Source organism: Cavia porcellus, unplaced genomic scaffold (genome assembly GCF_034190915.1).
Source record: "Cavia porcellus strain 051 isolate PalLab524CR breed Dunkin Hartley unplaced genomic scaffold, mCavPor4.1 scaffold_28, whole genome shotgun sequence".
NCBI lineage: Eukaryota > Metazoa > Chordata > Mammalia > Rodentia > Caviidae > Cavia > Cavia porcellus.
The window spans coordinates 50,961,578-50,976,115 of NW_026947511.1; the positions used below are offsets into that span (position 1 = coordinate 50,961,578).

Below are 14,538 nucleotides of genomic sequence, written 5' to 3' on the forward strand. Positions count from 1 at the left end.
ACAGACAGGGCTGGGCCCTCAAAAGAGTCAATACAAAAAGGGAGAGCACATGTGTCCAAGGCCATGACTAGCTGTCTCGAGGGATAAACAATAAAGATTATACTACAATTAGTATCACCTGGTCCCATAAAGTCCAGGCAGACATCAGTCACCCAAGTATGTGATCAAGACCTCCAACCCATTGCCTCCTAAAGAGGTCTTTGTTTTTTCCATGTATACTTACTCAGGGGCTTGCTTCCCCATACAGCAATACTACCTAATCAGCTACACTTATAATCTCACTGGTTGATCATAGTTTTGACCCATAGTGCATTCCCCTTGGGAATTTTCTCTATACTTCCTTTGAGAAGTGGGCTCATTGGCAACCCACGTTCAGGTCACCTATGTCCTATCTCTTGACTGTCTCAATACGTTTTTCTGACTTTTTCGTTTTAGTGTTTTTTGAGGCAGGGTCTCACTATGCAGTTCAGGCTGGCCTTGAGCTCATTTTGTAGCCCAGGCTGGTCTCACATTTGCAAGGATCCTCCTGCCTCAGGAGTGTGTGCCATCACCCCCAGCTCATTTTTTCCTACTCTTAATTTCCACTGTTCCTTAGAATTCATTCTTCCATTTCAGAGAACATGAGCAGGGCATACTGGACATCTAGCAGATTGACAGTGACAATATCTCCCCTGTATCATAAACCCCCAGAGGACTGCGCATAGCTTGTGAGTACCTGCTGTGTGCTGGCTTCAGTGCTCTGGCTATGTGTGTTTGACAGTCCTGAGTTCTGTTTCCCACTGGATCCATGCCCCTCCCAGGCTCAGTAAGTCAGAGGGAAGCCAAATCCTGCGCCAGGGTCTGTCTGAGGGAAGGAAGGGACCCGGTTTGGGGGAGGGGGATCCTAAAGAGTGAAACCACTTCCTGTGCAAGGCTAGTTCCTGTGTTGACAGAAAGCACTGAAGGGGAGGCAGGGGTGGAGGGAGCAGAGACGGGTGGGGGGTTCTGAGAGGCTGGGGATGGGACAGCCATAGTTCCTGTCCACCAGGAGCCCCTTCCACTCCTGCAATTGGAGTCCCTCCCAGTCTCTGTGCTCTCCTGGGACAACAAAGGTCAAACAAACTGTCTGGGTGGGAAAGAGAATGGAGGAAGTTGACAGACATGGGCGGGGCTCTTGGGGGGGCTGACCAGGAACCCAGTTTCCTGCTCAGTACCCAGACATTCAGCCCCCAGCTCACCCCCACCCCTTCCAGCCCCCACTCCCCTCAAGAACCCAGGGCTGCGGCCCTCCTCCCAGATCCCGGTCACCCCTCCCCCACCGGCCTCTCCCCACCAGGGGATGGAGACGGAGAGACCCCAGGAAGAGGCCGGTGAGCAGGTGAGCAGGACTCGGGGCAGGGAGGGTGAGGGTTCAAGAAGGAACGTCGGGGGGTTGAGGGAGGCACAGACCTAGTGGTAGTAAACACAGGGCACTTGGCCAGACCCCAGCACACTGAGGCACTAACAAAAACCAAGGAAATGGGGCACCGGCCTAGCCCTCTGCCCACTCCATCCCTGCGTGACTGGAATGGACTTCTCTTGGTATCAGGGACACCCTCAGAGTGAGCAGGGCTGGCCCCCTCTGAACTCCACCACTCGGCCTTGGCGATCCGCTCCTCCGTCCCCTCCTCCACCAGGGACCCGACGTGCAGGTACCTCCACGCACTCAGGGAACCCCCGACCTAGGTGCCCACACCCTTACCCTATCACCAAGGCCTGTTTCTCTCCCCACCTGCTCCCCACTCCCCACCACACCCCTCAGCTCTAGCCCAAAGTCCCTGACCCCTCAAACCCCCACCCCACAGCCACCCCTGTATGTGCCAACTTCTCCAGTCTCTGAGCCCTCCTCACTCCTCTCTGCAGCCCTGGGGCCCCGCTCGGCCTCCCTACTGTCCCTGCAGACTGAGCTCCTCCTGGACCTGGTGGCGGAGGCCCAGTCCCGTCGCCTGGAGGAGCAGAGGGCCACCTTCCAGGCTCCCCAGAACACCCCCAGCCCAGTTGCAGCCCCGCCCCGGCCCCTCGAGGAAAGAGAGCAGCTCTACAGCACCATCCTCAGTCACCAGGTGAGACGCGCCCGGGCACAAAGCCCCAGGTCTACCAACCTCTGGGGGCCTGGGCACCTACCCCATTCCACCCCTGCCCCTACCTCCACCCCGTCTCAGAGTATCCAGTCTGCCTCGAGCCACCCTGGCCTCTCTCTCCTAGACCTCACCAGTCTCTCTCCCTTCACTCCCCCAGTGCCAGCGGATGGAAGCCCAGCGGTCAGAGCCGCCCCTACCCCCGGGGGGACAGGAGCTCCTGGAGTTGCTGCTGAGAGTTCAGGGTGGGGGACGAATGGAAGAGCAAAGATCCCGGCCCCCCACACACACCTGCTGAGACCAAGGCCCCCAGCCAGCCCCTCCGCCCCCCTGGGGGCGCAGAGCTGGGAGCCCACCAGACGCCTTCCGGCCTGCGCGGCAGGAGAAACAGAGACTGCAGACGCAGGAGCACTCGCAGCCCTCGCGGCCCCCAGCACATCCCCTGGTCCCGGAGGTGGAGAAGGCAGCCCGCGCACCCCGGTAGTGACCAGGCAGGAAGGCCGCGGAGCTGGCCCCGAGCCGCGTGCGGATAACCGGAGCAGAGGATGACTGACTGAGGACCTCGGGACAGAGCCTCTGCCAGCAGGAAGCCAGCCAACGCTCGGCGGGGACCCTGCCCGCGCGGCACTCCGCGCCGTGCCCGGCCGGAGCCCCGCTCGCCTGCTCGCTCGCTCGGGCCACGTGAATAAACGTGCTTCCCTCCGGACTGCGGCCTGGTGGTGTGGGGGGGAGGAAGGTGAGGTCGGGGCGCCTCGCTCCCCAGCCTGGCCGGAGGCCAGCTCCCCTCCCCGGCTGGTTAATTACCGGCTCATTAAGCAGCGGCTGGAGATCTCCCTAATTACCTCCCCGGTCCCCCTCGCCCGGCTTTAATTAAGTAGAACAGGGAGGGGACTCATTAGAACGGGAAACACGAACTGGGCCCCGCGAACCCAGGCGGCCCGACAGCCGGGACCTGAACTGAGGGCCCGGGCGCAGGCCGCCGGCCTCGCCCCTCCTCTGGGCCGGGCGGCTCCCCCGCGCGCCCCGGTCCAGTCTCCGGCGCGCCCCGACCCAGTCCCCTTCGCGTCCCTGTCGCCGTCCCAACCCCTCCTCCACGCGGCCAGCCGGCTACGCGCGCCCCGCCCCCGGTGCCGCCCCGCGCCCCGCCCCTTCCTCCCCGCTCCCCTCCCCCGCGCCTCCCGTTCCCCTCCCCCTCCTCCCTCCTCCCTCTCGCTCACACACACCCCCGCTTGGGCCTCCTGTCTCTCTCTCTCTCTCCGGCTCCATTTTCTCCGCCGCCGGGGGCCGGGGTCTCCTGTGGGGGACCCAGCCGGTACCTCAAATCTCCCTTCAGTGCCAGGGCGAACCCCAGGAGAGGCGCGTGGGGGGGAGACGGGCGGGGCTGGGGCGGAGGGAGCAGCGGCCCCGGCGAGTTTGGGGGAGTAACCCGGCGGGGGAGGGGCGGAGCAGGGAGGGGGCCTCAGGGCCCCCCCCCAGAAATGGACGAGCGGTTGCTGGGGCCGCCCCCTCCTGGCGGGGGCCGCGGGGGCCTGGGATTGGTGGGTGGAGAGCCCGGGGGCCCCGGCGAGCCTCCCGGTGGCGGAGACCCCGGTGGGGGTAGCGGGGGGGTCCCGGGCGGCCGAGGGAAGCAAGACATCGGGGACATTCTGCAGCAGATAATGACCATCACCGACCAGAGCCTGGACGAGGCCCAGGCCAAGTGAGTGCCCCCACCCGGGACCCCGCACAGACCCTAGCACCCCGCGCACATGCCGAGTCCTCTGGGAGCCCCCTCCCCAACTCCGGGCCCGCTCCGGGCCTGCTCGCCTGAACCTGGGAGCCCTAGCTACCGATTCCTCCCGAGCCTCCCTTTCACCCCAGGCCCAAACCGGCGCTGAGAGCCCCAGGGGGTCTTGCCGCCACCTCACCTCCCGTTGACCCCCACACTGTCCAGCAGCGGCCCTGGCCCTGGCCGGAAAACTGTTCCGGGGCGATGGTGTCTTCTCCCCTCACTCTGCACCCAGCCACCCCACCACGCTTGCCTCCGAGAGCTCCTGACGCCCCTGTGCGCTGTCCCTGCCTTCCAGACAGCTGGCCACCTTCCCCTGCCTGGCCTGCACCCCCACATAGCCTATAACGAACTCCCTGCCTGCCCGGCACCCGGGCCTTCTCTGTCCCTCCAACTCTCACTCTGCACCTCGGCTTCTCGGTCTGTCCTGGAATCTACCTAGTCACTCTGGTTTCTGCTGTCACTCTCACCCTCCCACTTCCCAGGTCCTCTCTCCAGCCCCAGCCCCCCGAGAGCCCTAGCTTGCAGTCTACGTCTTCTGTCCTTCTGTCCTCCTGCGGCGGCGGCGAGCACCTGCCGGGGCTCTGGGAGCCGATTTCCCAGCAGTCACCCCAGCTTTCTCTTTCTCTCGGTACTCCCGGACTGGCCCTGCAAGCTCAGGCGCCCTGTTTGTCTCGCTCCTCAACTTTTCTTTCCCCATGTCCGTTCTTCCCAAGGAAACACGCCCTCAACTGCCACCGAATGAAGCCTGCTCTCTTTAGTGTCCTGTGTGAAATCAAGGAGAAAACCGGTATGTGGGTCCCTCTGATCCCTTGGCCATGGGGACAGAACCCCGCTCGAACGGGACTAAGAGTTTGACCACTGGGGCCCTGACTGAGAGAAGTGGGAACCTAGGGAGGCTGCCTCGGGGGTGTCTAAGGTGACTTCCCTGCCCGCCAGGCCTCAGTATTCGGAGCTCCCAAGAGGAGGAGCCGGTGGACCCCCAGCTGATGCGCTTGGACAACATGCTTCTGGCCGAGGGTGTGGCCGGGCCTGAGAAGGGCGGGGGCTCCGCGGCCGCTGCTGCGGCTGCTGCAGCCTCAGGGGGTGGCGTGTCCCCGGACAACTCCATCGAACACTCCGACTACCGCAGCAAGCTCGCCCAGATCCGCCACATCTACCACTCGGAGCTGGAGAAGTATGAGCAGGTGAGCTGGCCCGGGTGGGCAGGGCGAGCTGGGGGCGGGGCTCCAGGGGGGAATCCGGGGGGCCGGCAGGCTCCTGCACACAGCCCAACCGGGTGCCACCCCCGCCCCAGGCGTGCAACGAGTTCACGACCCACGTCATGAACCTGCTGCGGGAGCAGAGCCGCACACGGCCTGTGGCGCCCAAGGAGATGGAGCGCATGGTCAGCATCATCCACCGGAAGTTCAGCGCCATCCAGATGCAGCTCAAGCAGAGCACCTGTGAGGCCGTCATGATCCTGCGTTCGCGCTTTCTGGATGCCAGGTGCGGCTGGTCCCGTCCTGGGCAAGCCCGGAGGAACGCCCAGGGCAGCCCTGCCGGGAAGCCCGCCTCCCCTTGCCTCTCCTCTGCAGACGCAAACGCCGCAACTTCAGCAAGCAGGCCACTGAGGTGCTGAATGAGTACTTCTACTCACACCTGAGCAACCCGTACCCCAGCGAGGAAGCCAAGGAAGAGCTTGCCAAGAAGTGTGGCATCACTGTCTCTCAGGTGCTGAGCCACGGGGCTCGCGGAGGGTGTGTGGGCAGGAAGCCTTTCCCAGCCAGGGTTTCCATCTGAGCCTCTGCCCGGCCTCCCTCAGGTCTCCAACTGGTTTGGCAACAAGCGGATTCGCTATAAGAAAAATATTGGCAAGTTCCAAGAGGAGGCAAACATCTACGCTGTAAAGACAGCGGTGTCCGTCACCCAGGGGGGCCACAGCCGCACCAGCTCCCCGACGCCCCCTTCCTCTGCAGGTGGAGCCCACTGCCGCCCTGGCTGGCTGTTTCACGCACTTCCTGCTTTTGTTCCCACTTCCTGTCGAGGCAGGATCATAGCAGAGGGAGGACTTTTGGGATGAGGAGGACCAAGCTGAGCGGGGTTGGTGATGTCAGGGGGCAGAGGTTACCCCAGCAAAGCTGCAGCTGCCCTTCCTCCAGTGGGTGGCAAGAGGCGGCCCCAAAACAGCCTGCTTGGCTGACTGTTGGAATGCTTTGTGGTTGATTTGTGGGTAGCGGCAGCTTGGCCCCCACAAACTAGTTCTGAGGGCTTTCTGGAAGCCGGGAGTTGTGTCCACCTCCTGTTTGCCATGGCTGCCTCCCTTAAACTTCCCTGGTTCCTTCTCCCCTCCCCCAAGGCTCTGGCGGCTCTTTCAATCTCTCAGGATCCGGAGACATGTTTCTGGGGATGCCCGGGCTCAACGGAGACTCCTATTCTGCTTCCCAGGTCAGAGCCCTGTCACGTAGACACCCACCCCAAGTGCCAAACCCTGTTTCCCAGCCTGAGGATGCGGACCGCAGGGCTCCTGCTCTCACCATTCCTCCGCATCCACAGGTGGAATCACTGCGACACTCCATGGGGCCGGGCAGCTACGGGGATAACCTCGGGGGAGGCCAGATGTACAGCCCTCGGGAAATGAGGGTGAGTGGACCCTGAAACCCTGTCTCGCTGTCACCAAGAGGGGGCTTTTTCTTAAGCGTGTTGTCTCCACGTCATGGTCCTCAGTGGGATTTCCCACCAAGGGCCTAACTCCTACTGTCTGTCTCTTTCTAGGCAAATGGCGGCTGGCAGGAGGCTGTGACCCCGTCCTCAGTGACATCCCCAACAGAGGGACCAGGAAGTGTTCACTCCGACACCTCCAACTGATCTCTCCCCTCAGGGTCACGGGGGTGGGGGCTCTCGCAAGGCCACTCCAAGAGGACGCAGGCATCCAGAGGACAAGCCCTAGACCGGAGAAGCACAAGACAGAAATGGGCAAATGGGGCGCCCCTCCCCACCTAAACTGTCATTGCTGGGGTGCTATGTGGCAGGGAGAATGGAGCGGGCGTCGGTGAGGGGGAGTGGGGTCTGGCTTCCCCTTTTTCCAGTCTTTCAGCCTTTTTCTTTGACACACACGTACACACCTGTCCCTCAGAGCCCTCTTCCCTGTCCCCCCCACACCCTCGCCCGCTCACATGCTCCCCCCACAGGCAGCCCTTCCGTTTGGAGGGGGGCCCCTCCCCACCTCACTCCTCCGCTCTGGAATCTGGAGACAGCCCTGCCCAACCCAGAGATGCCAAAAATGGGGACTTGACTCTGGACAGAGGACATGGGCCACGCCCCCTGTGCACCCCCCTGCCCCTGCAGACGGCTTTATTACCTCATACGCAGCTCATCTTAAACCAATAGAATCGCTCGGTGACGAGAGTGTCTGACTCAGATATCTACCTCGGAGGGAGTTTCTGCTACTTTAGGGAATTGTTGACTGGGCTTTGGGATTGGACTTTTTTCCCCCTTTTTTAAAGAACAAGAAACCCTGGGATCCATCTGTCCTTTTGTTGTTGTTCTTGGTGTTTAGTTTGGGGAAGAGGGTTGTTTTTTTTTTTTGTTTGTTTGTTTTTAAATAAACATACTGATTTTTTTTCTTGCTTTCCCATATTAGAGGTGATAGCCAAAGGGGTTTCTGGGGAGAAATGGGAATGGGGGGAGCTGGTACAAGGCTGACCCGGCTTCAGGCCTAACCACCAGGAAGTGACCTTGTCCCTCTAAAATCACTTCTGAGTCACCTGTGCCTGTGCTCACCCTGCTGGCCGCTGGTCCCCTCTTCCCACAACCCTTGGCAGGGCTGGACTCAGTAACTGAGGACACTGAAGATGTCACCTTCCCTATGTGACAATGTCTTTCAATCTTTTTTTTTTTAACTACTATTTGCAGATTGGAGGAGAATGAATGGGGAGGGAGTCTTGCCAAATACATTAAATGGGTTGGGTACTTACTGTACATGTGTCTCCCTCATTTCCCCCAGAGATAAGGCATTTTTAAATTCCTTTTTCTCCTAAATCAAGGAAGTGGATAGAGGAGGAAGACTGCAAAAAGCCAGATACAGGGGAAAGCAAGGACACTGTCCTGGCCTCACCCTGCACCCCATCTGATCCCCACAAACACCCTCAGGATTTTAAGAGACTGTCAGAGTGGGGGTCCCCTCCCCTGGAGGATCTGGTCAGTACTAGGGGGCCGGCTGGGAATGTGACGGGTCGGGGGCGGGAGACACGGGCCAGGGGCAGTTCTCTCCTCACTTGTAAACTTGTAGTTTCACAGAAAAATAAAAGGAAGCAATGCAGTTTTAAATAAAGAAATTTCTTTTTTCCCTGGGCTTAGTTGAGAATTTTTTTCAAAAAACTTGAGAAACGCCTAGAAAAAAATTCTTCCCTCTCCCAAATCCCCCACAGGTGTCTCCTGCCCCACACAGGCCCCATGTCCACTCCCAGAGACAGCTCAGCCTGCAGCCCATTGCCTGTACCCTCCTCGCCCAGTCAAGATGGGGTTCCAGGCAGGCAGCCCTTCTCCTGGGCCGGTGGAGTGGGCAGGGGTGTGGGAGACCCCAGGAGGTGTGCTCTGCACCTTCAGGAAGTGGCTGTGCCTAGGCACTGCCAGTGTCCGGGGGTGGGCTAAGAACTGCTTCTAGCACCTGAAGGGCTCTTGTGGAAGAGGCCTGAATTCCTGGCATTCCCTGTGCCAACACAAGACAGAGCAGGGGGCAGGGGTGAGGGGACAGGCCCCACCTAGGGCGGTGGCCACAGCAAGGGAAAGGGCAGACAGAGCCAGGGGCCTGGGAGGAGGCAGGATGGCAGCTGGAGCAGCCACGGCTGGAGCCTGGGTGCTGGTCCTCGGTCTGTGGGGTGAGTGCTCCCTGCAGGAAGCAGCCGCCCTGTCTCCCCAGAATTCCCTTAGAACCTGGGCCCCGTGCTTGCCTCAAGTCCCCTCACCCCCCTTTCCTGACCTGGCGCTGTCTCAGGGGCAGCAGTCATGGTAGGCAGCCAGAATATCACAGCCCGGATTGGGGAGCCGCTGCTGCTGAACTGCCGGGGGGCCCCCAAGAAACCACCCCAACAGCTGGAATGGAAACTGGTAAGCAGGGCTCCTTGGCACCCCGACTTCCAGGGAAACTGATGGTCAGGGTGCCGCTGCTCTGCGTCATTAGCCATGAATCAGAAGCCTCGAGCCACTCCAGGTCTCTTCTGTCTGCAGAACACAGGCCGCACAGAAGCGTGGAAGGTCCTCTCTCCCCAGGGAGCTGCCTGGGATAGTGTGGCGCGTGTCCTCCCCAATGGCTCCCTCCTCCTCCCGGCGGCTGGGATCCAGGATGAGGGGACTTTCCGGTGCCGAGCAATGAACAGGCACGGGAAGGAGACCAAGTCCAACTACCGGGTCCGAGTCTACCGTAAGGTTCCACCGTCACCTAAGGAAAAGCCTTCTCCCCCAGCCTCACCTCCTGGGCCCCAGTGTGAGGACCCCTGACTTCCAATGGCCCCTTACCATGTCCGGGCTGCTTGAACCTTTGAGCAGCAGTGCTCCTTACAATGGGATTTTTTTCCTCCTTCAGAGATGCCCAGCAAGCCAGAGATTGTAGATGCAGCCTCAGAGCTCACAGCTGGTGTCCCCAGCAAGGTAGGGGAAGAAAGCAGACAGAAAGTGGCTCTGCAAATGCGGTTATGTGTGTGGCATCTTGGGTGTTCAGAGGATGACGAGATCACGGCTCTCCCCCAGGTGGGGACATGCGTGTCTAAGGGAGGTTACCCAGCAGGGACACTCAGCTGGCACTTGGACGGGAAGCCCCTGACACCTGATGGGAAAGGTGAGCCCCAAAGCACCCCCAATGCCAGGCTGCCTCCTTCCCGATCTCCCCCACACCCGCCTGGGTGTCTTTCCTTGTCCTCCCCACTCCCACCACAGGAGTGGCTGTGAAGGAACAGACCAGGAGACACCCGGAGACAGGGCTCTTCACTCTCCAGTCGGAGCTGACGGTGACCCCAGCCCCAGCCCAGGAAGGGGCTGCCCACCCTACCTTCTCCTGCAGCTTCAGCCCAGGCCTCCCCAGGCGAAAGGCCTTACACTCTGCCCCCATCCACCCCAGTGTGTGGAGTGAGTGAGGGCTTGGGTTGGGAAAGCCCCAAGTTCAAGTGGAAGCGTGATCCCCAGGGAGGTAAGGGTCATGCCCACAGCTGCTGGGACCCTCCCCACCCTCCCCATCCTCAGAGCCTGGTCCCCTAGAGAATGTGCAGCTGGTGGTGGAGCCAGAAGGTGGAATAGTGGCTGCAGGAGGGACAGTGACCCTGACCTGTGAAGCCCCTGCCCAGCCTCCTCCTGAAATCCACTGGATGAAGGATGTGAGTGGCCTGGAGGGGCTGGGAGGCAGAAGGAGCCCTAACTCTCAAGTGGAAGCAGAGCAGGGGTAATGGGCAGGCAGATGGGCAAGGGGCTGATGCAGAAGAGACAGAGACAAAGGCACAGGACCAGTGGCCAAGGACTTCGGAACATCCCCTCCTCTCCACTCCCCTCCAGGGAATGCTCCTGCCCCTTGACCCCCGCCCTGTGCTGCTCCTCCGGGAAGTAGGGCTTCAAGACCAGGGGACCTACAGCTGTGTGGCCACCCACCCCAGCCTCGGGTCCCAGGAAAGTCCTGGGGTCACCATCAGCATCTCGGGTGAGATCTCTCTCCTAGCCAGGGCCCTGGGACGGGCTTAGGGACACAGTGGGCCCAATCCCTGCCCCCTCTGGCCTCCCCACTCCTCCCGCAGCCAAGTGCAACCACTGGAGTCAACCCAGCCTCTCTCCTGAACCAGAGAAAAGGAAACTGCCTTTCCCAGACTGCAGCCCTTCCCCTCCCACCTGACTTGCTCCAAATTTCTCTTCCAGAAGCAGATGTGGAGGGGCAACCCAGAGGTGAGACTGGGTTAGTCACAGCCGTACGGCATGTGACCAGAACATCAGCAAGAAAGAAACAGTGAGTGGTGAGGCTGGGCCTGTTTCCTCGTCTCCCTGCAGGCTCCGTGGGAGGCTCAGGGCTGGGAACTCTCGCCCTGGTGTTGGGGATCCTGGCAGCCCTGGGGATAGCTGCCCTGCTCATTGGGGTCATCGTGTGGCAGAGGAAGAGACGTAAAGGAAAGGAGAGGTGAGTGAGGAAAACCAGACGCCTCAGACTTCAGGCTTCCAGGCAGCAAGGGAGAGCCGGGGGCCAGGGTCAGAACAGAGCAGGAGCCATGTGGACTTCCCCCCATCCTCCTCAGGAAGGCCCCGGAGAGCCAGGAGGAGGAAGAGGAACGCGCGGAGCTGAATCAGTCAGAGGAGCCAGAGACGGCTGAGAGCGGCCCAGGAGGGCCGTGAGGGCCCCAGACAGGCCCGACCATCAGTGCCCTCCCCATCACCCTTCCGCTGCACTGCACTGACCCCAGACCTCCAGCCCTCCTGTCATCCCTGCCCCACTCTCTTCCACACCAAGCCCCTGTGAATGAACCATGCTGAGTAAACACCTGACACATCAGGCTGTTCACACTGTGTGTGTGTGTGTATGTGCGCGCGCGCGCGACACAGAGAGAAACAGACTCATCCCCTGCACCCTTGAGGGCAGCAAAGGAGAGGAGGCCACCCCATACCCACATCCCCGAAGCCTGGGGAGATTAGGCTTCCGTTCTGGAAAGAACTTGGAAAAGTCTTTGTCCGTGCATTTCACCTTTTTTATTGAATTTGTAATAAAGGAGGTAGTGGGAGGGTGAACACTTAAAATCACAACTCATATTAGATACTGGGAGAGAAATATTAAATTAAACCAATAAGACGGGGAGGAGGGAGAGTCGGAGGAAATCTTGCCCACCTTTCAACGTGAAATCAAGAAATCTGAGGGAAAGCGAACGGTCAGGAGAGGAGACGTGGACACTGCTCTATGTGTCCTCCCAGCCAGTAGTTCAGAGCTCAGGGCTCTCTCATCCTGTGCCAGCTGTCACTCCTCCTCTCCACACCCTCCGGGACAGTGATCAGGGTGAGCCAGAGCTGACAAAAAGGAGGGGCTGGGGGCGGGGGTCCAGAAGGAAGGAAGGGGCAGCAGAGACCCCAATACTGATTCTCCTGTGGCTGGAGGTGGGCAGGAAGGAGACACAGCTCAAATACTGAGCAGCCAGAAAAAGAAGAAGATGGCGAGAAACAGGAAGAGGGAATCCTGCCAGCTGGAGGCTGGGTGACCCTGTCCCAGGTCCATGCCTGTGGGGGAGAAATAGACAGCTGCAGAAGCAGATGCTCCTCGGCCAAGAGGGGAGCTCCCCGGTGGGCCCTCAGGGAGGACTCTTACCTGCACCCCTGCGGAAAGGCTCATGAGCATTGAAGACAGTGGTGAAAAAGCCGAAGGGGAAAGCACCAACACCGAATGAGAAGTGAAAGCCCCCGGTATCACCGAACGGCTGGAAACCCTAGGGAGATGGAGAGTCAGGGATACCAGGCACACACATACACACACACACACCTCACCGTCAAGGAAGGGACACAGCTAGGCAAGAACTCACCCCTCTGCTCTCTGGAGCTGGTCGCTGGCCCTGGGGTCGGGGTGGAGTTTTCAATCTTAGGACCAAAGACAGAGACCATTAATTAAAACGGAATCTTCTCTCCTCTTCCTTCCCCACCCGACCTCAGCACCACCTCCCGTCTCCCACCTGGGATCCTGGGGCTTCTGGCTCCCTCGCCCATAAAGCGGGACAACCTTCTCTCTGCTGATGCCAGCTTTGCACACTGGGCACTCTTGCCGATCTGGCCGTGTCTCCAGCCACTGGGGAGAAAAAGAGAAAATGGCTTCAAGTGCACAGAAGGGTTTTCTCTGGCCTCAGACCTCCCTGGCCCTCTTCACCTCCCAAATACACACCTGGTGCAGACAGGGCCAACTGGATGGGAGGTAAAGAAAAAACAATTTTACAAAGTCAAACAGATCTCAGACTTAACAGATCCTCATCTCCCCTCTCCCCAGGTACTGTGTTATTGGCTATTTCTTTTTATATTTTCTGCAATCTCTACCATGCCAGGCAGCGTGGCCTTCTGCATCTCTGATCTCACAATCCCCAAAGCTCCATCCATCCTCAACACACTCACTCCTCTACCCCAATGCACACAAATTCTCATTCCCTTCCTCTCTGTCTTCCGACTTAAATTCCAGTTACCTTCAACTCACCCCCTTCCAGGTCTTTTTCGGCCTCAGGTCTGTTCTCACTCCCATCTCTCTAAACCAAGCCTGTTTTCCTAGCACATTTTTCACTGCTCCTTTTTCAAACTTACTGAAGTCCCAATTTCCACAACCGTTTTCATCTCTCAATTTTGTCCCTCCACAGGGCTCTTACCCAGTGTTTCGTTAGTACCCCCTCCCCGATCTCACGCGAGTAGGAGGCGACATTCCCTGGGTCTCCTCTACTCACCGAATGCGTGCCTCTCCTAATCTCTGAAACTCATCCGTTTCTACTTGTACACCTAAGACACTAACTTCCCTGCAGTAAGCTGGTTCGAGTGTCACTAGTGCCGCTGTGCTGTGTCCCTTTATTCTCCGTCCCACCTCCTCCTTGTAACACACCGACAGGAACCACCTCCTGATTCCTGAGACCCTCGTTTCTGCGCCTCTGCACAGATGCGAGCCACCCGCCCACACATCCTCCCTTCCTCGGGCCACCCCTACGGGGACGTGCCCTCCCATTACCTGCATGGCTGTACAGGGCCCCGCTCCTGGGGTCCCCAGTACAGAGATGACCCCCACCTCTTTCCGCCCCCGTCCCAGATTCTCACCAGTACAGGTGGCCACACACACTGACCACCGCTTCCCGAGCGGTCTCCAAACATATATTACATTCGAAGGTCGCGCCCGCCCCGCCCCGCTCGCGGTTTGGTCCTTCGGGGGCCCCGTCCTCCTCCTCTGCTGCTGCCATGACCGGTTCGGTTTCGCCCCAAGTACCCCTCAGTCCTCTCAGATACAAACACACACACACCCCAACAAACGAGAGACCGCCTTTTGCCCGGGGTCATTGGGTAGGCTTCAAGGTTTTCTCGTGCCTATTGGTCTAAATACATACCAATCATGTAATATTCTAAAGAAAAGATTGGTCAACAGCATGAGGGCGGGAAAAATCTTGCGCGGCCCCGCCCCTGCACAGTGATTATTGGCTAACAGAGTCACACTCAGCAGGCAGGGTCGAGCTTATTGGTAATAGTTCCTAGCACCCTCTCTCTTTCACTTCCTCTTTCCAAGAATGTCCAGATTCTTATTGGACTTTGGAGTGCAGGGCTTCAAAGCAAGCGATTGGCTGGAACTGCGCGGAAAATGGTGGTTAGATAAAATGCGCCTGCGCGATACGCAGAGGAATTGGATAGGCCGATTTACTAAGATTGCAGCTGCTCTGATCCCACCCCTTCACCGCTATCTTGTCGCCATGGTGACCACAATTGGCGGGGCCGCCGTTCAAAGGCCTTGGCCAAGCCTCATCCGGGTCCTTTGTCTGCCGACTCTCTTAGCTGATTGGGCTCTTTCCCTCGCCTCTGATTGGCCAACAGCAGGAAAGACTGCGCAGAGCTCGAAAAAAGGAGCAGAAATGCTAGGGTCTCGGGTTCAAGATGGCTCCGGCCTCTCCGGATGACGTAGGGAACAGAACCTGGGCCCTCCCCTCTCGACTAGTGAAGCAGGGACCAGAATGG

At 59.5% G+C, this 14,538-nt stretch overlaps 4 protein-coding genes and 1 long non-coding RNA gene across 8 annotated transcripts in view; 3 read left to right on the forward strand and 2 right to left on the reverse strand.

Moving 5' to 3' along the window:
- The window catches only part of LOC134473752 (uncharacterized), a 47,732-nt gene extending 43,140 nt beyond the window's left edge, over positions 1-4,592 (reverse strand). Inside the window, exon 1 of the long non-coding RNA XR_010044170.1 lies at positions 4,004-4,592. This is a non-coding gene — a long non-coding RNA (uncharacterized LOC134473752). The remainder of the gene's footprint in view (positions 1-4,003) is intronic.
- On the forward strand, positions 1,151-2,802 carry Gpsm3 (G protein signaling modulator 3). The gene is made up of 4 exons (XM_063239131.1): positions 1,151-1,357; positions 1,568-1,670; positions 1,882-2,081; positions 2,257-2,802. Exons 1-4 carry the CDS (start codon positions 1,319-1,321, stop codon positions 2,392-2,394), a joined length of 480 nt encoding a protein of 159 aa, XP_063095201.1. The 5' UTR covers positions 1,151-1,318; the 3' UTR covers positions 2,395-2,802.
- On the forward strand, positions 3,286-7,465 carry Pbx2 (PBX homeobox 2). The gene is made up of 9 exons (XM_003473944.5): positions 3,286-3,795; positions 4,581-4,654; positions 4,804-5,051; positions 5,162-5,352; positions 5,442-5,577; positions 5,669-5,822; positions 6,203-6,291; positions 6,400-6,486; positions 6,619-7,465. Exons 1-9 carry the CDS (start codon positions 3,575-3,577, stop codon positions 6,709-6,711), a joined length of 1,293 nt encoding a protein of 430 aa, XP_003473992.1. The 5' UTR covers positions 3,286-3,574; the 3' UTR covers positions 6,712-7,465.
- Positions 7,466-8,517: 1,052 nt separating this feature from the next.
- On the forward strand, positions 8,518-11,379 carry Ager (advanced glycosylation end-product specific receptor). Of its 4 annotated transcripts, XM_013156863.3 has the most exons (11): positions 8,518-8,723; positions 8,840-8,952; positions 9,073-9,265; positions 9,428-9,492; positions 9,592-9,679; positions 9,778-9,966; positions 10,081-10,211; positions 10,387-10,528; positions 10,741-10,767; positions 10,870-10,996; positions 11,112-11,379. In XM_013156863.3, the coding sequence occupies exons 1-11, from the start codon at positions 8,669-8,671 to the stop codon at positions 11,206-11,208; spliced, it is 1,227 nt and encodes a 408-aa protein (XP_013012317.1). In that variant the 5' UTR covers positions 8,518-8,668; the 3' UTR covers positions 11,209-11,379. The 4 variants fall into 4 exon arrangements, with proteins under 4 accessions (XP_013012317.1, XP_023422397.2, XP_013012318.1 ...); XM_023566629.2 differs by having other exon boundaries at positions 9,428-9,679; XM_013156864.3 differs by lacking the exon at positions 10,741-10,767.
- Positions 11,380-11,544: 165 nt separating this feature from the next.
- Rnf5 (ring finger protein 5) lies at positions 11,545-13,855 on the reverse strand. Its single transcript, XM_003473945.5, has 6 exons — positions 13,636-13,855; positions 12,731-12,749; positions 12,525-12,637; positions 12,378-12,432; positions 12,167-12,284; positions 11,545-12,078 (listed from the first exon to the last, which is right to left on the reverse strand). The coding sequence occupies exons 1-6, from the start codon at positions 13,773-13,775 to the stop codon at positions 11,981-11,983; spliced, it is 543 nt and encodes a 180-aa protein (XP_003473993.2). The 5' UTR covers positions 13,776-13,855; the 3' UTR covers positions 11,545-11,980.
- Between the last annotated feature and the right edge of the window lie 683 nt (positions 13,856-14,538).